Source organism: Calonectris borealis, unplaced genomic scaffold (assembly GCF_964195595.1).
Source record: "Calonectris borealis unplaced genomic scaffold, bCalBor7.hap1.2 HAP1_SCAFFOLD_35, whole genome shotgun sequence".
Classification (NCBI taxonomy): Eukaryota; Metazoa; Chordata; class Aves; order Procellariiformes; family Procellariidae; genus Calonectris; species Calonectris borealis.
Window position 1 is genome coordinate 1,749,101 of NW_027441451.1, and position 21,366 is coordinate 1,770,466.

The window sequence follows — 21,366 nt, forward strand, 5'->3', positions numbered from 1 at the left end:
CCCAGGGGCTGTGTGCTGGGGCAGGGACTCTGCCGCCTGCCAGGCTCAGCACTCAGCCTGCCCGGGGAGCTCCCCACGGCGCTGTGGGGAGAAGCTGTGGGTGGAAGGAGCGAGCCCCAGCAGGGCAGGGTCCTTCTGCTGTCGAGAGGCTGCTGCCTGGGTCAGCCCTGCTCACATCTTCAGATCACTACAGGACTTTCCCAGAAGACTTTTGAAGAAGCACAGCAAGGCAGGGGCTACCTGAAAAGCAAGTGTCCTGTTCTTTCTATCTTGTACTCTGGGTTGCCTGGGTGGGCAATGGGACATAGAAATTAATGTCTCATGTCAAGAGGAGGCACTGAATTTCCAAATCTGTTACTCTTGGAGGTGAATAAAGCAGGGAGTATGAGAAATCAACACACCGTGGCTTACAGACAGCAGCAGTACAACTTCTCCAGGCTCATCAGGGTTGGTCTGATGATCCCATCAGAGCCTGCACGGACAGAGAAGACATTGCGCAGTGCCCGGCTGCCAGGAGGGGTCTGCAGGGCAGAGCTGAGCACACAGCGGGTGGGATGGGGTCTGTGAGCAACGACAGGGAGGAGAGGTGGGGACAGGGAATCAGCTCTCGGCAGGGACAGCTCCAGGCAGCAGAGACCTGGGCAGGGGGTGGGAGGAAGCTGCAAACAAGCACCGGGGTAGGCTCCGTTAAGGCAGCTCTCATTCGGTCCTTCACTGTGGATGTCTTCTGGGCATTGTCTGCTGGGCAATGAGCTGACTCTCCCTTTAGGACATCCCTTCTTCAGGACCCCTGACCCTCCGCTTTGCCTGTCCTGCTGGGCTTGCGAGCTCCCCTCCAGAGAGGCACAGCTCTCCTGTAGGATCCCAGGGAGGGCTGAGCTTTCCCTTGGAGGTCAGTACTCTCCGCTCAGGGTCCTTTGCTTCTCTTGTGAGGGACGGTGTCCTTCTCCATCACAACTCCACCTCTGGGGTGGGAAAGAGAAGAGTGTGCAGATCTGCCCTCTGCAACAGTGCTCCCCTGCTTTCATCAGAGCCCAGTGGTTTGGTTTGGTTTCTTTTAATGAGTAATTTAGGTGTGAAGTCATCTTTGAGGCAGCACAAGGGAAAGAGCAGGGCAGCTGGGTAACAGACTGATGGACACTGCAGCTCACCTGACTGCACTAAGCCACAGAGAGCTGAGCCCTTTTGCCTCTCCTGTCTCAAGACTCTTCACATTTTCAGTCATAGAAATGAGCATTTCTACCCCTAAAAAGAACACTCACCAGATGTGATGGTGGAAAATAAAAAACAGAGACAAAATTCTTATAAGGTCACCCTAAGCCTCTCTTCTGCAGCCCATGCTCTTGAGAGTCATGAGTGCAGATACTGATCTTTTCCATTAAGGGCGGATGACATCTGACATCCCTTGGGAACATCGGAGCTGTCACAGACCAGCTGCCAGGTACCCACTGCAGCAGAGAAAAGCTGGCTCCTTGGCCGTGGACAGAGGTCCTGCTCCTCACAGCACACTCAGCCAGCACAAACCAGAGAAGGAAATGCGTTTCAATTTTGGGGTGGGGGGTGGATTTCTATGAAAAAAGGAGTGGCTGTGACTGGAGAAGTCTTTCATCCTTTTTCCTTGTCTATTCCAGTTTTGAACAGTACCCCTATGCCAAGAAACAGCAAATGTCCAACGGCAGCTCCATCACCCAGTTCCTCCTCCTGGCCTTCGCAGACACGCGGGAGCTGCAGCTCTTGCACTTCTGGCTCTTCCTGGGCATCTACCTGGCTGCCCTCCTGGGCAACGGCCTCATCATCACCGCCATAGCCTGCGACCACCGCCTGCACACCCCCATGTACTTCTTCCTCCTCAACCTCTCCCTCCTCGACCTGGGCTCCATCTCCACCACTGTTCCCAAAGCCATGGCCAATTCCCTCTGGGACACCAGGGACATCTCCTATGCAGGATGTGCTGCACAGCTCTTTCTGTTAGCCTTTTTCATCACAGCAGAGTATTGTCTTCTCACTGTCATGGCCTACGACCGCTACGTTGCCATCTGCCAACCCCTGCACTACGGGACCCTCCGGGGCTGCAGAGCTTGTGTCCACATGGCAGCAGCTGCCTGGGCCAGTGGGTTTCTCAATGCTCTCCTGCACACGGCCAATACATTGTCACTACCCCTCTGCCATGGCAATGCTGTGGACCAGTTCTTCTGTGAAATCCCCCAGATCCTCAAGCTCTCCTGCTCACACTCCTACCTCAGGGAGGTTGGGCTTCTTGTGGTTAGTGTCTGTTTAGGATTTGGGTGTTTTGTTTTCATTGTGGTGTCCTATGTGGAGATCTTCAGGGCCGTGCTGAGGATCCCCTCTGAGCAGGGACGGCACAAAGCCTTTTCCACGTGCCTCCCTCACCTGACTGTGGTCTCCCTCTTTGTCAGCACTGGCATATTTGCCTACCTGAAGCCCCCCTCCATCTCCTCCCCATCCCTGGATCTGGTGGTGGCAGTGCTGTACTCAGTGGTGCCTCCAGCAGTGAACCCCCTCATCTACAGCATGAGGAACCAGGAGCTCAAGGATGCCCTAAGGAAACTGGCCCAGTGGACGCTGTTTCACCGACAATAACCTGCCTCCCCTTCTCTGCACATTCCCCAGAGTTTATCTTAGGCCACGAGTCTGCTTTTTTCTCTTGTGATAATCCTGCTTATATAGAATTTTCTGGGGTTATACTACTTGTCTTGCGGCTTGATCCTGTGACTCTTGCCCAACACTGTGTCAGATGTGGCATGCCCAATAGCAGCTCTTCAATAAAAGGGGATCTCCCAGGTGCAGCACCTGAAGGCTGGGCTCTTCCTCGAGAGTTGCTTCCAAATAAATATCCAAGGAACTGATATTTTAAAAAGTCTGTTCTCCTTTTTATTCTCAGTGTTTTGGGGTTAAGCTCACGGTACCATTGGGTTCCACTGGACCAAACGGTCTGGATTTAAGAGCTCTCCTCTTGGTGTCCAATGGCAGGGGAGATGGTCCATGACCTCCCATTATCTTCTCACATTTCTTCATGGATGACAAGACTGATGGCACATACCAGAGTCTCTGGAAATGAATTTGGAGGGGAGAGGAGAGGAGACGATGGGGACTCACCCCGTGCCCTGGGGTTGCAATGAATGGAGACTCAGAAGGTGAAACACCCTCCAAGGTGAAGTCCCCAAAAGTAAAGCACCAAATCGATGTATCCCTGGACAAGGACTCTGCAGTGCCATGGGAGTGAGTGGGGACCCAGCAGGCAGAGGGAGGGGAGACTGGAGAGATGCAGGAGGTGCCGGAGGAGGCCCAGGGCCAGGACTGTCGTGCTGTCGTGGGGAGTGGGGCTGGTGGGAGCAGAGGAGGGGGCAAATTCAGTGAGGGTTGGGCATCACCTGCAATATGAATTCAGGAGAGGCAGCGAGTGAGTAGCCTCCATTTCCTCGTGGCCTTGGGGCCAGCAGCATCCCTGGGGCTGATGGGGAGGCTGAGCTCCCTGTGTGTCCCCCAGCAGCTGCTGTGCCCCTCAGAGGGGCTGGGGCCGTGGGGTGAGTGCCCAGAGCTCTGCAGCACCCTGCGGTGGGCACTGCCGTGGGACCAGCCCAGGCTGGGCTGCTCTGCTGGGCTGGGCTGGGGAGAGGGCAGGGGTGGTGGGGAGAGCTGGGGAGGGGCTGGGCTGGGCTAGGAAGTGCCCGGGAGAGGAAAGCAGCAGTGTAGAGCTCAGCTGTGTGAGTGTGCAGGGTGGGGGCACACAGTAGGGTGCTCACAGTGCAGAGTCAGGCGTCATGGAGAAGGAAGCAAGGCGCCAAAGGTGCAGAAGAGAGAGGCCCAGTCTGTGCCATGGTCCCTGGACACCCCGGGGAAGCTGTCCTGGGAAAACTATCCCAGACCAGTCCCACACACTGGCCATTTCCATCTCTGGTCATACCCCCCAGCCCTGAGGAGGGACCTTTGCTGCATGGTCACCCCCGTTCTCCGCTGGGGCTCAGTGATACCCAACTCCTCGGCCAGTTATAATGAAAAGGAAACCAGTTTCCTACTGACACTCATTACACACACCTGGAGGGATGTAAAAGACTTGTAGACGCAACGCTTAGGGACATGTTTTAGTGGTGGACTTGGCAGTGTTAGGTTAGTTGTTGGACTCGAAGTTCTTAAGGGTTTTTTCCAATCTAAATAATTCTATGTTTCTATGATAGGTGTTGCCACAGCTGGTCTCTCAGCCAAGCCCCTTCTCAGACAGCCCCAGCTCGATCAGGAGCTCATGGCCCTGTCTCAACAAACATTGAAAATCTCCATTGATTGAGATCCCACCAACTGGCCTGGGTCCTTGCCCCAGTGTTTGGCTCTGAGGGATTTCTCAAAAACCCAGCTCTCTCAGCCTCTCTTTGTCCAAAATGTGCTTCAGGCCCCAATCAGCCTTCTGGCCTCTGCAGGACTCGCTCCAGTCTGTCAGGGTCTTTCTTGTGCTGGGAAGTGCCATACTGGATGCAGCAGTCCAGATGTGGTGGTCCTGTAGAGTGTTAACCCTGGCCGGCAGTCAGACACCCACCCAGCTGCTCATTGATTCCCCTGACTCAACAGGACAAAGGGAGAAAATAAGATGGAATAGCTCATGGGTGAAGGTAAAGTCAAGGTGATCAGTTACCAAGTACTGTCATCGGCAAAGGTCTTTTGACTTGCCGAGGATCAATTTAATTTGTTGCCAATTAAAAGAGGTTTGGATTGTGAGAAATAATGACAAAAATATTAAAGACCATTCTCCTCACACGTTCTCCCAGGCTCAAATTACTCCACTCTTCCCAATTCATCTACCCACCCACACACCAAGAGGAGCAGGGGGGATGGTAAAGAGGGGATTAACAGTCAGTAAAGAACATCCCTGCCACTCCTTCCTCCTCACACTTCCCCTCTGCTCCCCCCTGCTCCCCCCTGGAGAGCTTGTGTCCTCTCCATGGCATCCCACCATATTTAAAATCAAGGCCATGTGTTGTTCATTTCTTTCTGTCTCTCTTTTCTCCTTTATACTCCCAGAATCACAGAAATGTTGACCTCTGGAGATCATTCAGTCTAACTCCCCAGCTGAGGCAGGGTCAGCTAGAGCAGGATGCTCAGCACCTTGTCCAGGTTGGTTTTGAATATCTCCATGGATGGACACTCCACAACCTCTCTGGGCAACCTGTTCCAGTGTTTGACCACCCTGATACTCAGAAAATGTTTTCTTGATTTCAGATGGAATTTCATGTGTTTTTATCTGTGTCCATCACTCCTTGTCTTGTCACTGGGAACTACTGAGAAGAGTTTGGCTCCCTGGTCTTCAAACTCTCCCATCAGGTGTCTATACACATTAATAAGATCCCTCCAAGCCTTTTCTTCTCCAGACTCAACAGTCCCACATCTCCCAGCCTTTCCTCCTGTGAAAGATGCTCCAGTCCCTTAAAGCAGCTTTGTGGCCCTTGGCTGGACTTGCTTTAGTAGGTCAACAACTGTCTTGCACTGGGCAGCCCAGCACTGGACACAGCACTGCAGATGGGGCCTCACCAGTGCTGAGGAGAGGGGAGGGGTCACCTCCCTCCACCTGCCAGCAATGCTTTTCCTAATGCAGCCCAGGAGGCTGTTGGCCTTGGCCACGGGGGTGCACTGCTGGCTCCTGCTCAGCTGCTTCTCCTCCGGGACCCCAAGGTCCTTCTCTGCAGACGTGTTATCTGGCCAGCTGGCCCCCAGCATGATACCCACAGTGTGGCTGGATCACAGGCTGTCCTCCCCCAGGGACATTCTTAGCAGCACCTTGTCCTTCATGGAGATCAGCTCCACCTCTGCCACAGGCCTTGGGCACTGCAGCTTTTGCTCTCGCTGTGGCAACCTCATCCACCATGCTGTTGCCACCTGCCACCCACTCCAGCATGCCTCTGCTGGGAAGCAAAGCCTTTCCACACACGGGGTCCCATCTCTGGGTACCAGGTTTGCATGGGACAAGTCTGCCCTTGGCCCTGGTGCCCCATCGGAGGGGCTGCAGCCCAAATGGGCACCAAAGCCCACAGCCTGGGCCACAGAGAGCAGGAGCCGCGGGTGCCATCGCAGAGCTGTGACTTCAGTGGGATAAGAGCTGAGGTGGGGAAGGACAGCTCCAACGGCTTTTGTGGTGCATGGAGATACAACATCTTTAGGAGAGACCGACGGGGAAGATGAGAAGTGGGGGCTGCCTTGTGTGGTGTCAGGGCAGCTCAGGTATATGGAGGGTCTCTATGGACAGGTAACAGGTTAGATGGTGGCTTGTGTGTGGGTCAGCTTCTGAATGGGCCACCTAGTCTGCTGCTCACCTGGACCTGGTACTGCCAAAGGAGGAAGAGCTGGTCAGGGATGTGAAGACCAGTGTCAGCCTTGACTGAAGTGACCACGAAATTGTGGTCTCCCAGATGCCCAAGGACACAGGAAGGAGAGCAGCAGAGAGCAGACCCTGCACATCAGGGAATGAGAATTTGGCCTAGTGAGGGCAGTGGCAGGTGGGGTCCAATATGGCAGTGTCAGGGCCCTGAGAGCATCCATAGGCCTTCATGGCCATGAGCAGCATCACGTGAGGCCTCCACCTGCATCTCTGCCCATGGACCCAGGAGACCACTGAAGGCCTGAGGTTCAGCCCCACCTTCATCTAAGCTGTAGGTGTTCGGGTCTCCAGACACAGCCAGAGACACAGCCTTGCCTGGCCATGGACCTTGTTGGTTCGGACTTGCAGAGGCACTCCCCAGCTTGAGTCTTTATGGGGTGTCCAATGAAATGACACCATCGCCCTCCAGGTGCCAGACCCCGGCTGATGCACAGAGGCCTGGGGCCTTTCTGCTGCCTTTCCTCCCATCACTTGGTCAGGTTTTGGGAGGAGAGGACGGAAAAGCAGGTGAGGTTTCTGGGTGCCAAGGATTGAGATGGGGGAGCAGAGCCCTCACATGTGAAATGATCTAAAGGCTATGCTAGTTCACAAGTGTTCTCTTCAGCTCCTTTCTCGGATCCTTCAGCAGGAACCTGGAAATGCTGAGATCCTTCCACCTCCCTCTCCTTTAGCAATTAAGTTGACAGTACCCAAGCCAGAGGGTTTCTTTCAATCTGTTTCCAGCCTAAAGCACCCCATGGTCTGGAGAGATGCCAGGAAAATTGCAGAAGAACCACACGCCTCTGCACAAGAAGGTGGATGTTCCCAGGAATCTCCGGAGGCATGGCGTACCCCTAGCTGTGCTCAGGGAGCTGCTCAAAGGCCTCGTCTCCATTTCCGTAATGGTGGCCCAGATGCCTGGTTCATGCGTAAACTCTCTCGGTGGGTGCTGACATTTACTGAGCAACCTGGTCTGACCTCAGAGCTGGCCCTGCTTGGAGCTGGGCATTGGACTACAGAGCACCTGAGCTCCCTTCCACCCTGAACTGTCCTAGGAGCACAGGATGTAGAGACCCTCACCTCCAGCTTCATCTCTTCTCATAGGACACGTGGTCAAGGCACAGGCTCATGGAAGGGTTGGTGGGAAAGAGACTGCTGGGGGTCTCTAGTCCAGCCTCTAGTCCAGCAAAGAAGAGCTCCAAAGGAGATCACAGCAACGCTCAGCCTAGGCCATTTTATTTTCCCTAAGGCTCAGCCTAAAGCTCCCAAGAGGCAGTTTGTGCCTGTTGCCTCTGTCATATCATTGGCCACTGCAGAAAAGGCTTGGTTCCATCATCTCTCCAGGTAGCTGTAGGCTCTTCCTAGGTTGCCCCATGCCTCCTTTAGCAGCCTAGAGAGGCCCAGTTCCCTCAGACTGTCCTCCCAGCTCCTGCTTTAGGCCCCTAGCTCCATCTTGGCAGACCTCCTCCGCACCCTCTCCAGTTTCTCCACTTCCCTTTTGAAATGGGAGGCCCACTGGCTCCTATGGCATCGTCCTGGTGCCCAGCCCTTCTCCTCAGGGCACTCCTTAGCTGGCCAGGTCTCCACCCATGCTGCTGCATGGAGTTGTTGTGCAGCTTGTGGGTTGAGATCAAAACAGATAATAGGGGACAAAAAGTGTAAACCCAAACATAAACCATAACAAAGAGGCAATCACTTACCACCTCCCACAAGCAGACTGACGCCCAGCAGTCTCCCAGCAACAGACACCTTGAACGACAAAAAACTCCTCCTCCTTCTTCCTCTGCAACAGATTTCATTGCTGAGCATGACGTCATATTGTACGGAGTTGGTCACTCAAGGTCAGCTGTCCTGGTTGTGTCCCCCCACCAACTTCTCGCCCACCCCCAGCCCACTCACTGGGAGGGAGCAGAGTCAGAAACAGGAAAGTCCTTGGCGCTGTGCAAACACTGTTCAGCAACAGCCAAAACACTGGTGTGTTATCAACACTGGTTTAGGCACAAATGCCAAAGACAGCACCACAGAGGAAGTTAACCCCATCCCAGCCAGACCAGTACACTTGAACCACGGGACCAGAAGTGGACACAGTAGTGCACTGGTGGTCTAATGAGTAATGAGCAGGGGGAGACAATCACTTCCCTCACGCTGTTGGCGAGGCTCCTCTTTACACACTCCACGGTACTGATGGCCGCCTCTGCCACCAGCTCACACTACTGGGTTTTGTTTTGCCTTCTGTTCCCCAGCACCACCAGGGCCTTTTCCGCAGAGCTGCTCCCCAGCCAGGCAGGCCCCTTCCCCTGCCACTGCAGGCTGTCAGTCTATCCCAGGCGCAGGACCTGGCCTTTGTCCTTTGTCTATCTCATGAAGTTCCTGACAGGACAGTCCTCCCACCCGTCAGGTTTCCCCTGAAAGGCATCCCTAAGGCACAGGAATGGTCCTTCCAAGTTAGGATTACTGAAAAATGTGGTGAGAGTTGCCTCCTCCGGGCCGTGGATACAGGTGTTAAACTGCACAAGGCTCAGCAGAGTCCCCTGTGCCCCCTCACCAAACCCCAGTACGTCCCCTGGCCTCCAGGTAGAGCATGGCCCCTTCACCCTGCTCTCTCAGTCTCATCATCCAACTGGTGTTTTGCTCATCTGTTTGTCTCCCTCTCCAGACTGGAATGGCCTAACTTGGGTACAAGAATATTGAGGGAGACCACGCCAAAAGTCTTGCTGAAATGGAGGTCAACGACATCCACTCTTCTCCCCTCATGCACAAATGCAGCTACTTCATCATGAAGGCAACCCGGTTGGCGAGGCATGATTTACCCTTGGTAAGTCCATGGCCATGCTCTTCTCTTTTAGGTGCCCACAAATGTCACCCACGAGCACTCATTCAATGGCTCACCCCCCCACCAAAGTGAGCTTGTGCAGCCTGTGGTTCCCTGGGTTGCACTTTTGGCCACTTTCAAAGATGAGTGCAACTCTTGCTTGTCCTCACTCACAAGAGACCTCTACCAATCCAATGACCTTTCAAAAGGGGTATTCCAAAGAAATATTGGTCTTGCCCCGTAACTTCATTACCACTGTTCTTCCTGTTATACGGTGTATTCAGTTTCTCTAATCTTTCATATAATTTCACCTGTCCTCATACAATGACCATTTCTGATGTCGCCTTTGCAGATGCAGACTCTCTAGACAAAGGCCCGTTCCATTAGTCTCTAATTTTCTCTGGACGTTATTCTTTGTTCATTCAGATAACTCTCACCTACTCAGTTGCTGCTTTCAGCTTCAGGGAGTTAAAAGCTTGCCTGTCTTTCAGTAGTCTCATTGGCTCTTTAGCCAATTCTTTAATTATGGTTGTATCTAACTTTTTTGTATCTATCTCAAACATTTCTCATAAGATTATCCCTTGTAGAAAGACAACTTCATTAGAGACAGCTTGTACTTAGCATATGGTTGAGGAGTGTGTTTTATTCTTTATGAAACTTTATCATGCTTTGCTTTTCTCTGTTTGCAAATAGAAAATATTCTTATATGGCCTGTGTGCAGCCAATTCTCTGAGGGAAGCAGGTGGGAGATGGTGCCATGGAGCTGTAACACCCAGCTGCAGAGATCAGTGGAGAAGTCTGATGCAAGGAAGAGTGATGTAAGTCCCAGATGGCCAATGAGAGAAATGGTGAGGTTTGGGAGGTGAGGAGCAAAGTTCTCTGCACAGAGTCAGACCTCAAGGGACTGCTTCTCCTGCCTGTCCAGACCTCCTGAGGAGACACCCTGGATCACTATCACTTGGAGAATGCTTCCATCATCTCTTCTCTAAACTGAGAAGTAATAACATAGAAACTTTAAATTAAAAAATATTTTTATTAGGTGCACTTTGAAATCTTCCTCTTTAACTACACTATGAAATGACTCCAATTACCTGTACAAACTTGGAAGACCTAAAGAAAACTACAGGAAGAGAAAGAGCTCCTTAAGGCTTTCTGTATTTTCATGAGACCCATAGTGTATTTGGTGCTGAGTCCTTGAAGGTCCCATGATGAGTGGAGAAAGAACAAACCTCTCAAGAAGTCAAAGTCAGAAGTAAAACTCAAAGTACCTTGAAGTATTAATGGGCCCCACCGAGGGCCATTACTGACAAAGCCTCCCCGTGGCCTCGTTAGAGCAGATCATTGGAGGCCATGCTTGCAGGTAGGCAAAGGCACTGTGCAGGTGGCTGTAATGCTGAGAAAACCCTTGGTTTATTTTGTGAAGCAGAAAGGCCAAGCCCTCACCCCCAGGCCCTGGGAAGGCAGATCCTGTCCCTCACGCGTGGCTCAGGGCTCTTCTTGGGGGCAGTTGGATGTGAGGGTAAGCAATGCCAAGGGTAGGAAAATTCTATGGTACCTCCTGGCCTCCCAAAGAAGGGGCAAGGAGGAAGAAATGAAGTCCAGAGCCTCAAAAGAAAGTTCCTCCTTGTAGGCCTTGGTGGCAGAGGTAACTGCCTTAGCCAAGGGGACACAGACCTCGCTTTTGATGGGCCTGTCAGTCTTGCCAGAGGTCTAGGCCATGTCTGCTGCAGGCTGTCCTACACTGTCCCATGCCTGCACCTCTTGCCCTTCAGGCTGTAGACACCCATCTTGCTTTCCCACCTAGCTCTCACCCCAGCATTTCTAGACCTTCACTGATGTCTCTCCACCCTCACTGGCTTTTCCTTGAAACACAAAGCCATGGGCTGATCCAGACTCCCTCTGGGTGACCTCTTACACCACAAGGCTACCCTTTGAGTGAGAGTTCTTTTTCCTCACATCCAGTCTGAACATTCCAAGCTGTGCTTTGTGGAGGTTTCCTTCTCTTCCCACTACCAAGGTTGCCTTCCCTTTGCACTGCCAAGAAAAGCTCCATCATCTCGGAAACCACCCTTCAAGTAGTTGACGGCCACTACTAGAGAGCCCTGAGCCTCTACTTCACCAGGCTAAAGAACCCCAGGTCTCTCAGCCTCTCCACAGAGGCCACAAACCACATCCTGGCACATGTCCTCTGGGGCCATTCCAATTCGTCCCTATTCCTCCAGACCAGGGAGGCCCTGGTTTTCCATTTCTTCTATCTAAGAAAGAATTCTGTTCTATTCTATTCTATTCTATTCTATTCTATTCTATTCTATTCCATTCTATTCTATTCTATTCCATTCTGTTTTCCTCTCTCCCAGGAGATATGGGAAGGCTGTCATTAGGTCTCCCCAAAGCCTTCTCCTCTCCTGCCTTTGCACCTTTGCAGCAAAGGCAGACAACGGCACCCTGGCCTGCATTAGGCAGAGCACTGCCAGCAGGTGGGTGGAGGTGATCCTTCCTCTCCACTCAGCCCTGCTACAAGTTGTCTTGCTGACTTCCCTCAAGGGTTTCTACATCCCCACCTCACTCCCACTGCAGCCAAAGCTGCCCTCCACATCTTCCACCAGCTTCTTGTGAGAAACAAGTCCAGGAGAGCATCCCCCCATGGCAGATCAGGGATCACCTTCCACCTTCCCTCTGACTGAGGCCTTCTAGCAGAGGTCCATGGCCTTCAAAGTCCCCAGTGACTACCAAGTCCTTTGTGTCCCTTCCTCCAGCTTTCTAAAGGAGCCCTCACCCTCTTCCTAACCTTCCTCAGGCGGTTCGGTGATCCCGACCATAAGAGTACATGGAGGAGTTAGTGATCCCCCTAACAGTAAACCTGAAAAGACCCTGGCCTGCATGTGCCGCGCCGTGCTGTGCTCCACACACAGCTTGGTCTTCAGGCTGTGTTGTGCTGAGCATATCCCTGGGTCACAGGAGAAACTTGACTGCAACAGAGGAATCTGCAGGAAGCTCCCACCTGGTACTGGTGATGAGGCCAACTGCATGTCCTTACCTTTACCAAACACTGCAGCAACAAATTTGCATGTGAACATCACTGCTTAGGGCAGGAGAAATGACGACTAGAGCTTGTTTCCCTGTTAGAAAACATGGAAAGAGATCACAGGGGCAGATTCCACAGATGGAAGCTGCACAACTTTCTGCCCCACTGTCAAAGACTCTGGCATCTGAAGGAACCTAATATTGCCTCCATGATCTGCTCTTTGTTTATGGTGTTTCTCTAACAAATGGCATTTTAAACACCACCTCACAGCGTCTGCGTGCCTTTCTTAGTGGGGACATAACAAACCAGAAGCTCCAGGTACAAAACAACCACCAAGTCACGTGCCTGCTGCTGCCTATCACGTTCTCAGCAGAAGGGAATGTCAGAGCCAACACCCCAGCCCTGTGCCTGCTGATGGCCAATCACTCAAGGAGATTGGAGACTAAGGGGGCCTCACACTCCCCTTCACGGCCATGTGCCTCCTGCTGGCCAATGAGCTCCTCAGACACAATTGATAACATAATAACATCCCAACCCACCAGCCTCCTTGTGGCCTATCAGCCCACTGGACAGAAGTGACCTCACCATGATCTCCCAAGCCGCGTGCCTGCTGCTGGCCTTTCAGCTTCTGGGATTGACCCAGCCAAGCCCTGTGCCTGCCCCTGTCCCCTCAGTTACTGAGGTGGAAAGGAAGTGACAACCCATACCCAACGCCTCTTCCCGGGTTGGCCTACCAGGTAATTAGGGGGCGTGGGGGAAGCTGTGGGTAGAAGGAGTGACCCCTGGCAGGGCAGGGCAGGGTCCTTCTGCTGCCAGGAGGGTGCTGTGTGATACAGGGCTGCTCACAGCTCCACATCACCCCCAGGGACACATCTGAGTGCAATCGTCCTCCAGCTGAAGGAGCTGCCAGCACCGGGCAGCTGAGCCCAGGACTGGTGGGCAGACTGGCCGTCCTCGCTCGGCACTAAGGGACAGTCCCTTTGCCTCTCAGCACCCGCAATGTTTCACGTGGAGTGCAGCAGAAATGCCAACAATTTCTGCCTTAAAAACACTCCTCAGGTGTGGTGGGGCAACTAGAACAGAACAAACCCAACAAACCCCCCCAGCTCTGCTCTGCAGTCAGGTGAGTTGGGAGCAACAATGCTGCAAAGCTCTTTGATGCCCTGAGTGGTTTTAATCTGGGATCTCTCCTGTTTCCTATTTGCGTATTGCTGGAGGGCAGGACTGACTCCTGCAGAGCCCCCAGCAGAGCTCCCAGCTCCTTGGGCAATTCACTCTGGGACACCAGGGACATCTCTTATGCAGGATGTGCTGCCCCGGTCTTTTTCTTTCTTTTCTTGATGTCAGCAGAGTATTGTCTCGTCATTGTCATGGCCTACGACCACTGCGTTGCCATCTGCAAACCCCTGCTCTGTGGGACCCTCCTGGGCAGCGGAGCTTGTGTCCACCTGGCAGCAGCTGCCTGGGGCAGTGGGTTTCTCCATGCTGTGCTGCACACTGCCACTGTGGACAGGACAGACATGGACCTGTTGGAGCAGGTCCAGAGGAGGTCACGGAAATAATCCGAGGGCTGGAACGCCTCTGCTGTGAGGACAGGCTGAAGGAGTTGGGATTGTTCAGCCCAGAGAAGAGAAGGCTCCAGGGAGACCTTCTTGCGGCCTTTCAGTACTTAAAGGGGGCTTGTAAGAAAGATGGGGACAGACTTTTTAGCAGAGCCTGTTGCGATAGGACAAGGGGGAACGGTTTTGTACTAAAAGAGGGGAGATTCAGACTAGATTTAAGGAAGAACTTATTTATGCTGAGGGTGGTGAAACACTGGCACAGGTTGCCCAGAGAGGTGGTAGATGCCCCATCCCTGGAAACATTCAAGGTCAGGTTGGACCAGGCTCTGACCTGATCTAGTTGAAGATGTCCCTGCCCATGGCAGGGGGGTTGGACTAGATGACATTTAAAGGTCCCTTCTGTCATGGTTTAAACCCAACCAGCAACTAAGCACCACACAGCCGCTCGCTCACTCCCCCCTGGTGGGATGGGGGAGAGAATCAGAAGGGTAAAAGTGGGAGAACTCACGGTTTGAGATAAAGACAGTTCAAAAGGTAAAGCAAAAGCCACGCACACAAGCAAAGCAAAACAAGGAATTCATTCACTGCTTCCCATCGGCAGGCAGGTGTGCAGCCACCTCCAGGAAAGCAGGGCTCCATCACGCATAGCGGTTACTGGGGAAGACAAACGTCATCGCTCCAAACATCCCCCTCCTTCTTCCCCCAGCCTTATATGCTGAGCATGATGTCATATGGTATGGAATACCCCGTTGGCCGGTTGGGTCAGCTGTCCTGGCTATGCCCCCTCCAGCTTCCTGTGCACCTGGCAGAGCGTGGAAAGTTGAAAAGTCCTTGACCAGGGTAAACACTACTCAGCAACAACTCAAACATCAGTGTGTTGTCAACGTTATTCTCAGACTAACTCCAAACCATAGCACTATTTACCAACTGCTAGGAAGAAAATTATCTCTATCCCAGCCAAAACCAGGACACCTTCCAACCCAAACCATTCTATGATTCGATGATGAGTAAGTATGGTGCTGGGACATCTTAGGTGATTGAGGAGCATTAGCTTTGAAAGAAGCTGGATGTGTTGCTTGGGGATTCACAGGTTTGGCAAAGCCCCAGCAAACCAGAGCTTTGTGTTAGAAGGAAAAGGCAGGGAGGACAAAAAGCCGTTGGTAAAGCCTGGGAGATCCTAGGTTCAGAGTGAGGTGGGGAAGCAACGGGGGGTGGCCAAAGTCTGCAGGAGAACTGCTGCAGGCATGGGACAGCATGGGAGAGCCTGTGGTGGGGATGACTGAGAGCCTTGGTGGGGCTGGGACTTCCCCAACACAACCAAGATCTCTGTCCTCTCAGCTATGAATATCGTCACTGCCACCAAGAAGCATGAGGGGACATCATTTCCTTACAGCCCCATGCCCTTGTGGCCTCCTCATCCCTCCATGGAGTTCAGGCAGTCCTAGGGTTGTCCTGCACTCGGCATCACACCCCCCCACATCACACTGCTCCATGACGAGCCCTGAGCAACGCAGGAGGAAAAGAATCTCCCTTCCCAGGGATCAGAGCTGGCCCATCCTTCCTGAAGGAACACATCAAGGGCTCATATGGCATCAGAGCCGCCTGCACATTGTGTTTGTCACCTGTAACCAGTGCTTACCTCTTTCTAGTTTAAGGCAGCCCCCAGGGAGGGGTACCTCCACCCGTGCTTCCCTTCATGGCTTCATCTGTGATGGTCCTCAGGGGGCCCACTGACACCCTCAGAATCTTGGAGAGTTTAATCAGATTTTAAATACTTCTTCAGCGGCTTGTTCAATCTTCTTTCAGGATCTGCAGTTCAGGAACTCGGCACCAGAGGGCTCACTGAAATGCAAAGACCCGAACGTGCCAGGGCTCTCTGCAGTTTTCTTTAATTCGTCTATTCTTGTGTAGTTCGTTAGAGAGATTTCAGGAGTATAGTCTAAATGAGAAGATTTCAAAAAGAAATAACAGTTTATAAAGATTCATGCTTTTTCCAGTTTTCTTTATTTTCCTGCTTACAGAATAAACAATATAAATAATCTCCAATTCATGCTGATCCAGAGTGTCTCATGAGGAGGTATGAGTACGTAGGAAAAGCAAGACCCTTTCTGTCAGACGCTCTAGAGACGCTCTTCATCCCACCCCCACCCCCAATCCCCACCTGGGTACTTGGGAGGGGTCTGAGTGAATGGAGAGTAATGGGAGGGGGAAAAGGGGATGGACACTCGAAAATGCAAAGGTGCAGACAGTCCGCTGAGGAGATGACTTGAGAAATGGTCGATGTAATCAGGACATGTGGCAATACCAAAAAGATTAGTGAGATTCAATACATTCTGTACTGGGCAGAGCAGTGGTCAAGCAAGTGCTGGGAAGATCAAGGTTTCTTCTCCTGAGAGCAGTACACATCCTGGAAAACTTCTTGATGGCAACACAGGAAAACACTCTCTCTCCATTAAAAGTATTCAAAAGTGAAAATGTTCCCGTACTACGTAAATGTTGAGAAAATGTCCTCATCTTTGCAAGCCGAGCTCCGTTCTTGACCAGAAGCCTCCAGTGCCAATTGAGGAGGTCCTGGTGTGCCTGACACACTCACCTGGGACTGGTAGTGACCACAGGGGGCCGTGGGAGACCAGGACCCTCCAACTGAGACTGCAGATGGAGGGCGACACCAGGCCTCTGCGCTCCTGTAACTCAAGCCACCCTGATGTCCAAAATTGTTCTTAAAAAAAAACAAAAAACAAAAAACAAACCAACCCCAAAACAAACCAGCCCTCCTGCCCCACCACAGGACAAATGTTTGGAAAGAGGGAGGATAAGGGCATAAGGAGTTCTAAAATCTGTAAAGTGCAATAATACAATTATTTTGCTTTATTTTTTTATATTTCTTTTCTTTTTCTGTGTGCTCAGTTTCCAGGTCACCACGTCCCTCCAGGCCCAACCAGCCAATCATTTCTTTACCCATCAACTTATTCAACCATGCAGAATGCAACGTCCTAACTTGTGATCCAAGAGGACACGCGAAGGGACGCACTCCTCAACCAAAGGGAGGCTAAGCAGCCTTTAGCTCCCCAGCTCATCTTTTGGGCCTTTTTGAAAGATGCTCGCAACATTTGCTTTTTGTCAGTCTTCAGGAAGTTCCCCTGACCTCCTTAACCTCTCAAAGGTGATGATGAGTGATGCCACTGTGACATCGGCCTGCTCTCTCCTCACCCGCGGAGGCAGCCCCTCTGGTGCCCTCGACTGTGAAGGGCTCAGTTTGCCCAAGTAACCCCTGACTCCATCCCCCATCCACTGCTGGTTGTTGTCCTTGGGTTCTGCCGCGAGGTCCAAAGGCCTTGAAGACCTTGCTGGGAAAGACTGAGAGAAAGAGGACACAGAGGATGTCAGAGCTCTCTGCATCTACTCTCCCTGAAGTCAGAGGTGGCCCCGCGTTTTCTGTGTTTATCCTTTAACTGTCACTGAAGTAGTAGCAGCTCATTGTGGTCCCCTTGGACTCCCTTGCAAGGGTCATCTCTAGGGAAGCTACGGGTTTCCTAAAGCCGTTCCTATTTCTAAAGCCCTCCATCTGAAGTGGGTCTCTGCATCCACCTCCTGGAGGCTTCCATTACCTATGGAGCTTCCTCGTGAGTTCCCTCTTCACCCAAGCTGGTCTTGTGAGCTATGTACTCACCCCTGCTCTTCGTGGGTGATTCTGTCGTTAAAGACAAGCTGTACTGAGTTGTGCTGCCCTTCGCTGTGCCCACGGGATCCCCACTAGAAGCCCCCTGAATAGGCCAAAGTCTTCCCCTCTGAGGTCTGACACCTGCACCCTGCTCCTCTCCTTCCTCAGTCTACTCAAGAGCTGGACCCCCCTATTTCATGGGCACTACAGCCAAGGATGACACTGGTTTTCACCTCCCTGACCAGCTCTTCATGGTTTGCAAGGACCTGACCCAGGTGAGCATCATCCATGTTGGTCCTCTGGTGCCTTTCCTAAGAAATTGCTCCAACATCCTCCAGAAACCTATTGGTCTATTTTCACAGTGCTGTGTTCCCCCTCCAATGAATGTCAGCGTAATGAAAGTCCCCAGAAAGAACCCCAGGTCGCTCATCTGGAGACTTCCTCGAGTTGCTTACGTAAGAGCTTGGCCACATCCTCCCCTTGATTGCAGGTTCTTTATCTCCCACCACGATGTCGCCCTAGCTGGCCTCTCCTCCGATCCTCACCCACAAGGGCTCACCCAACCTGGTGACTCTTCCAGCAAGGAGCTCCATACATCCCAGCAACTCCTTCCCACATAACGTATTCCTCTTCTGATGCTCCGAGCCCGTCTCTCGTGAAGAACCTTTATCCATCCATTGCAGCACACAAGTTGTGTGAGGTGTCCCACTGTGCCTCGGAAGTTATTCCACCAGGGTCACAGCTTGTGACAGACCACGGGGTCCAGCTCCTCCTGTCCGTTCCCAGTCAGAGGACAGTGTTGCACATCTGGGCTGCAGCCCCTGAGTTGTGGCTCCAGGGCCAAGCTCAGAGCTGTCATGGTGAACAGGGATACCAAGCACCCAAGAGCCCGTGTACGTGAGACATGCTGGAGCGGATGGCAGATGGCGTTGTAAGAAAGACATGAGGTGCCCAGAAAGAGAGCAATCCCTGCTGTCCCCAAGGTCAGAGAGAAAGAGAGCTGGGCTGGGCAGCCCTGGCAGGAGAGGGCATTGCTGGCTGCGGCGTCTCTGCAGCCCTGGAGGGCCTTTGGTGGAGAGAGGCACTGATCTCCTGGAAGGACAAGGTGCTGCTGAAATTGTCCTTGGGGGTGGACATCCCGCGATCCAGGCACACTCTGAAGTCATTGGACTCTTTGAAGACCGTATCATCAAGAGGGTGAGTGAAGGATGGGGAGGGAGAACCAGAAGAAGCTGAGAACGTAGGCCCACAAGTGGAGACCCCAGCGCAATGTGCTGCTTATTCATGCAGTGCCTTGCATCTACTGGAGAGAGATGGGAATCAGCCACTTTCACACAAGCACCCAATTACTCTGAGATGCCGCCTGGGGTGTCTGCCACGCACCCACTCTGAGTGGACATGGCTTTCCTGCAGGGCCTGGGCTGTCCCTGCCAGCCACGTGCAGTTTTGGTGGAGAGCCTTGGCGTCTCACATGGCACTACAGGCCTGTGTTTGGCCATGAAATGAGCAGCTGCCCTGAAGGAGGTTTGGCTACGTGGGGACGTGTGAGACACCTATTGTTACAGCCAATGGACAGCTAGGAAATACAGGTACGGGAGGGGAGAAAGAGACAGACTTCGCTCTCCCTCTGGCACATAACTCCCTTTGGCCAGCTGAACACCTCTATAGGTGGCCCTGAACAGCGTGAGTAGGGGCAGGTGGTGATGTCCTAAACGTGGGCATCTGCCGTCATTTCAGCTGGCATCCTCACCAGGCTGCAGGATGATGCCCCCAGATGTTTCCCAGTCTCTGAGTTCTGCTCCATTATTGTGGACAACATCTGGCACCCCAAATGTCACCAGGTGTTTGTGTGTGAACTCTCTTCCATGAAGAAAGGCTGAGAGAGTTGGGGTTCTTCAGCCTGGAGAAGAGAAGGCTTTGGGAAACCTTCTTGCGGCCTTTCAGTACTTAAAGGGGGCTTATAAAAAAGATGGCAGCAAACTTTTTAGCAGGGCCTGTTGCGACAGAACAAGGGGGAATGGTTTTAAACTAAAAGAGGGGAGATTTAGACTAGATCTAAGGAAGAACTTTTTTACACTGAGCGTGGTGAATCACTGGACCAGATTGCCCAGAGAGGTGGTAGATGCCCCATCCCTGCAAATATTCAAGGTCCGGTTGGACAGGGCTCTGAGCAACCTGATCTAGTTGAAGATGTCCCTGCCCACGGCAGGGGGGTTGGACTAGATGACCTTTAAAGGTCCCTTCCAACCCAAACCATTCTATGATTCTATGATTCTATGATCTCCATCGATGACCACGGCACCATGGAAAAGAAGTGCAGGTGCCTATTTCTAACAGACACCACCCCTGAAGCAAGAGGAATCTCACCTCCTGTGGGTTTGTGGCAGGTGTGGGAGGGAGCTGAGGTCCCTTCCAGCCCCAGGACTACAGACCCAGGGTGAGATGCCTCCATTGACTCAGCCGATTCCCTTCCCTCAGCAAAGGAGGTAAAGGAGATCCCTCCCTGCCGGTGTCCAGGGGTCCTGACCAATGGTGGGACAAGGAAGGTGACCCTCAGACCCAGCTGTGTCTCTGAGAGGAGAAAGGCCGCAGCTGGAAAGACATGTCTCTGCAGAGGTGAGACAGGCAACACTGGGGATGACTTCAGTCTCTTTCCAAGCAGGTCCCTGGAGAGCCCCAGGGACACCTGGAGGGAGCGCAGGGCGGGGTGGGGGGCAGAGGAAGTGACGTCTTGGGCGGGTCCTCTACTCCTGGGCTGAGACAGGCTCCTGGGATGGAGGGAGCTCACGGGGAGCAGGCAGCGCTGCAGAGAGACAGCTCTGCCCAGGAACGACTCCTCTGCAAAGCGCAGCAGGGCTCTGGGAGAAGGAGTAGGGCAGAGAGAGGTTCCAGGCAGTCTGCAGTGGGAGGACAGAGGAGAGCTCGAAGGGAGGAAAGCTTGACAGCCCCTGACACGGTAAGTCTCTTGGTGCAGGGCAATGCAGCTGCAGTTCCTGGAGGGGTCTCCTAAAGCTATCCCAGCCTCCAGCCTGCAAGATCTGGCAGGAGGACTCCCAGGCCAGGGGCTCCTGTTAGACAAGCGTGAAGGGGTGAAGCCAGGCTGTGCACCCAGAGCTGCCCAGGGCATTTCAGAGGGGACTCTTCCAGAGGAAGACCAAGGCAGGGGATACCTTAAAGGTAAAGAGCTTTCCTCAGTCTCTGCTTTCAGGTTCCTGCTGTTTCAGGAAAAAGGGTAAAGGCGCTGCTGCCTTTGGAGAGGGAGACTGAGAGTCCTGAGCCGCTCCACCGAGAGATCAGGAGGTCTGGTAGGAGCCAAGTAAACTGCTTTCATCCACTCCTCTGGCTCCAGAGAGCACCAGCATCACCTTTGTTGTCCTCGTCGGGGTTTGTCTGACCTGCTCCTTACTGCCTGCAAAGGGGGAGTACCTCTAGAGAGTGCCTGGAAGTGGGAGGTTTCTTCAGGTCAGAGCTGAGCAGAGGGGAGTCGGTGATGGGGGCTGTGATCCCTGACCGGGAACCATTTGAGGGCAGAGAAACAGTTCCCAGCAGGGATAGCTCCAGGCAGCAGAGACATGGGCAGAGAGCTATACGGAGCTCCAACCAGAACTGTCATGGGAGGGAGAATTTGGGAAGCTCCCTGTCATCCCCTCCAATGCAGACCCCTTCCTCTGAGCAAGAGCCCGGGTCTCGTCTCCCACCCAGCAGAACCTCTGCCCTCAAGGCGGTGTGGTCCAGGGCAGGAGCTGCCTCCTCTGCAGCCCGAGCTCTAGCGCAGCAGAGGTGCGTCTCTCCCGACACGTGGCCACTTCCCTCTGCAGGGCAAAGGGGCTGAGAGCCACTGCCCTGGGATTTTGCTCACTGGGAGGTGCTGTGCTCTGCTGGGTGAGGAGAAGGCTTTCCTGAGCGCCCGGCCGCTTCTCCTCTCCTTGCTTCCCTTAGGAGGAG

The 21,366-nt window shown here is 53.0% G+C and overlaps 1 protein-coding gene across 1 annotated transcript; it reads left to right on the plus strand.

Annotated features, from left to right (window-relative positions):
- The first annotated feature begins 1,833 nt into the window (after positions 1-1,833).
- On the plus strand, positions 1,834-20,853 carry LOC142076216 (olfactory receptor 14A16-like). The gene is made up of 4 exons (XM_075138595.1): positions 1,834-2,576; positions 20,396-20,510; positions 20,630-20,726; positions 20,771-20,853. Exons 1-4 carry the CDS (start codon positions 1,834-1,836, stop codon positions 20,851-20,853), a joined length of 1,038 nt encoding a protein of 345 aa, XP_074994696.1.
- The last annotated feature ends 513 nt before the right edge of the window (positions 20,854-21,366 follow it).

Bases quoted from the DNA above. Each gene is read 5' to 3' on its own strand.
- LOC142076216 (XM_075138595.1), top strand. From the start codon at position 1,834: ATGTACTTCTTCCTCCTCAACCTCTCCCTCCTCGACCTGGGCTCCATC. The intron at 20,511-20,629 runs GTGAAGCCAGGC...CTCTGCTTTCAG, and splicing joins TGTTAGACAAGCGTGAAGGG to GTTCCTGCTGTTTCAGGAAA. The intron at 20,727-20,770 runs GTAGGAGCCAAG...CTCTGGCTCCAG, and splicing joins CCGAGAGATCAGGAGGTCTG to AGAGCACCAGCATCACCTTT.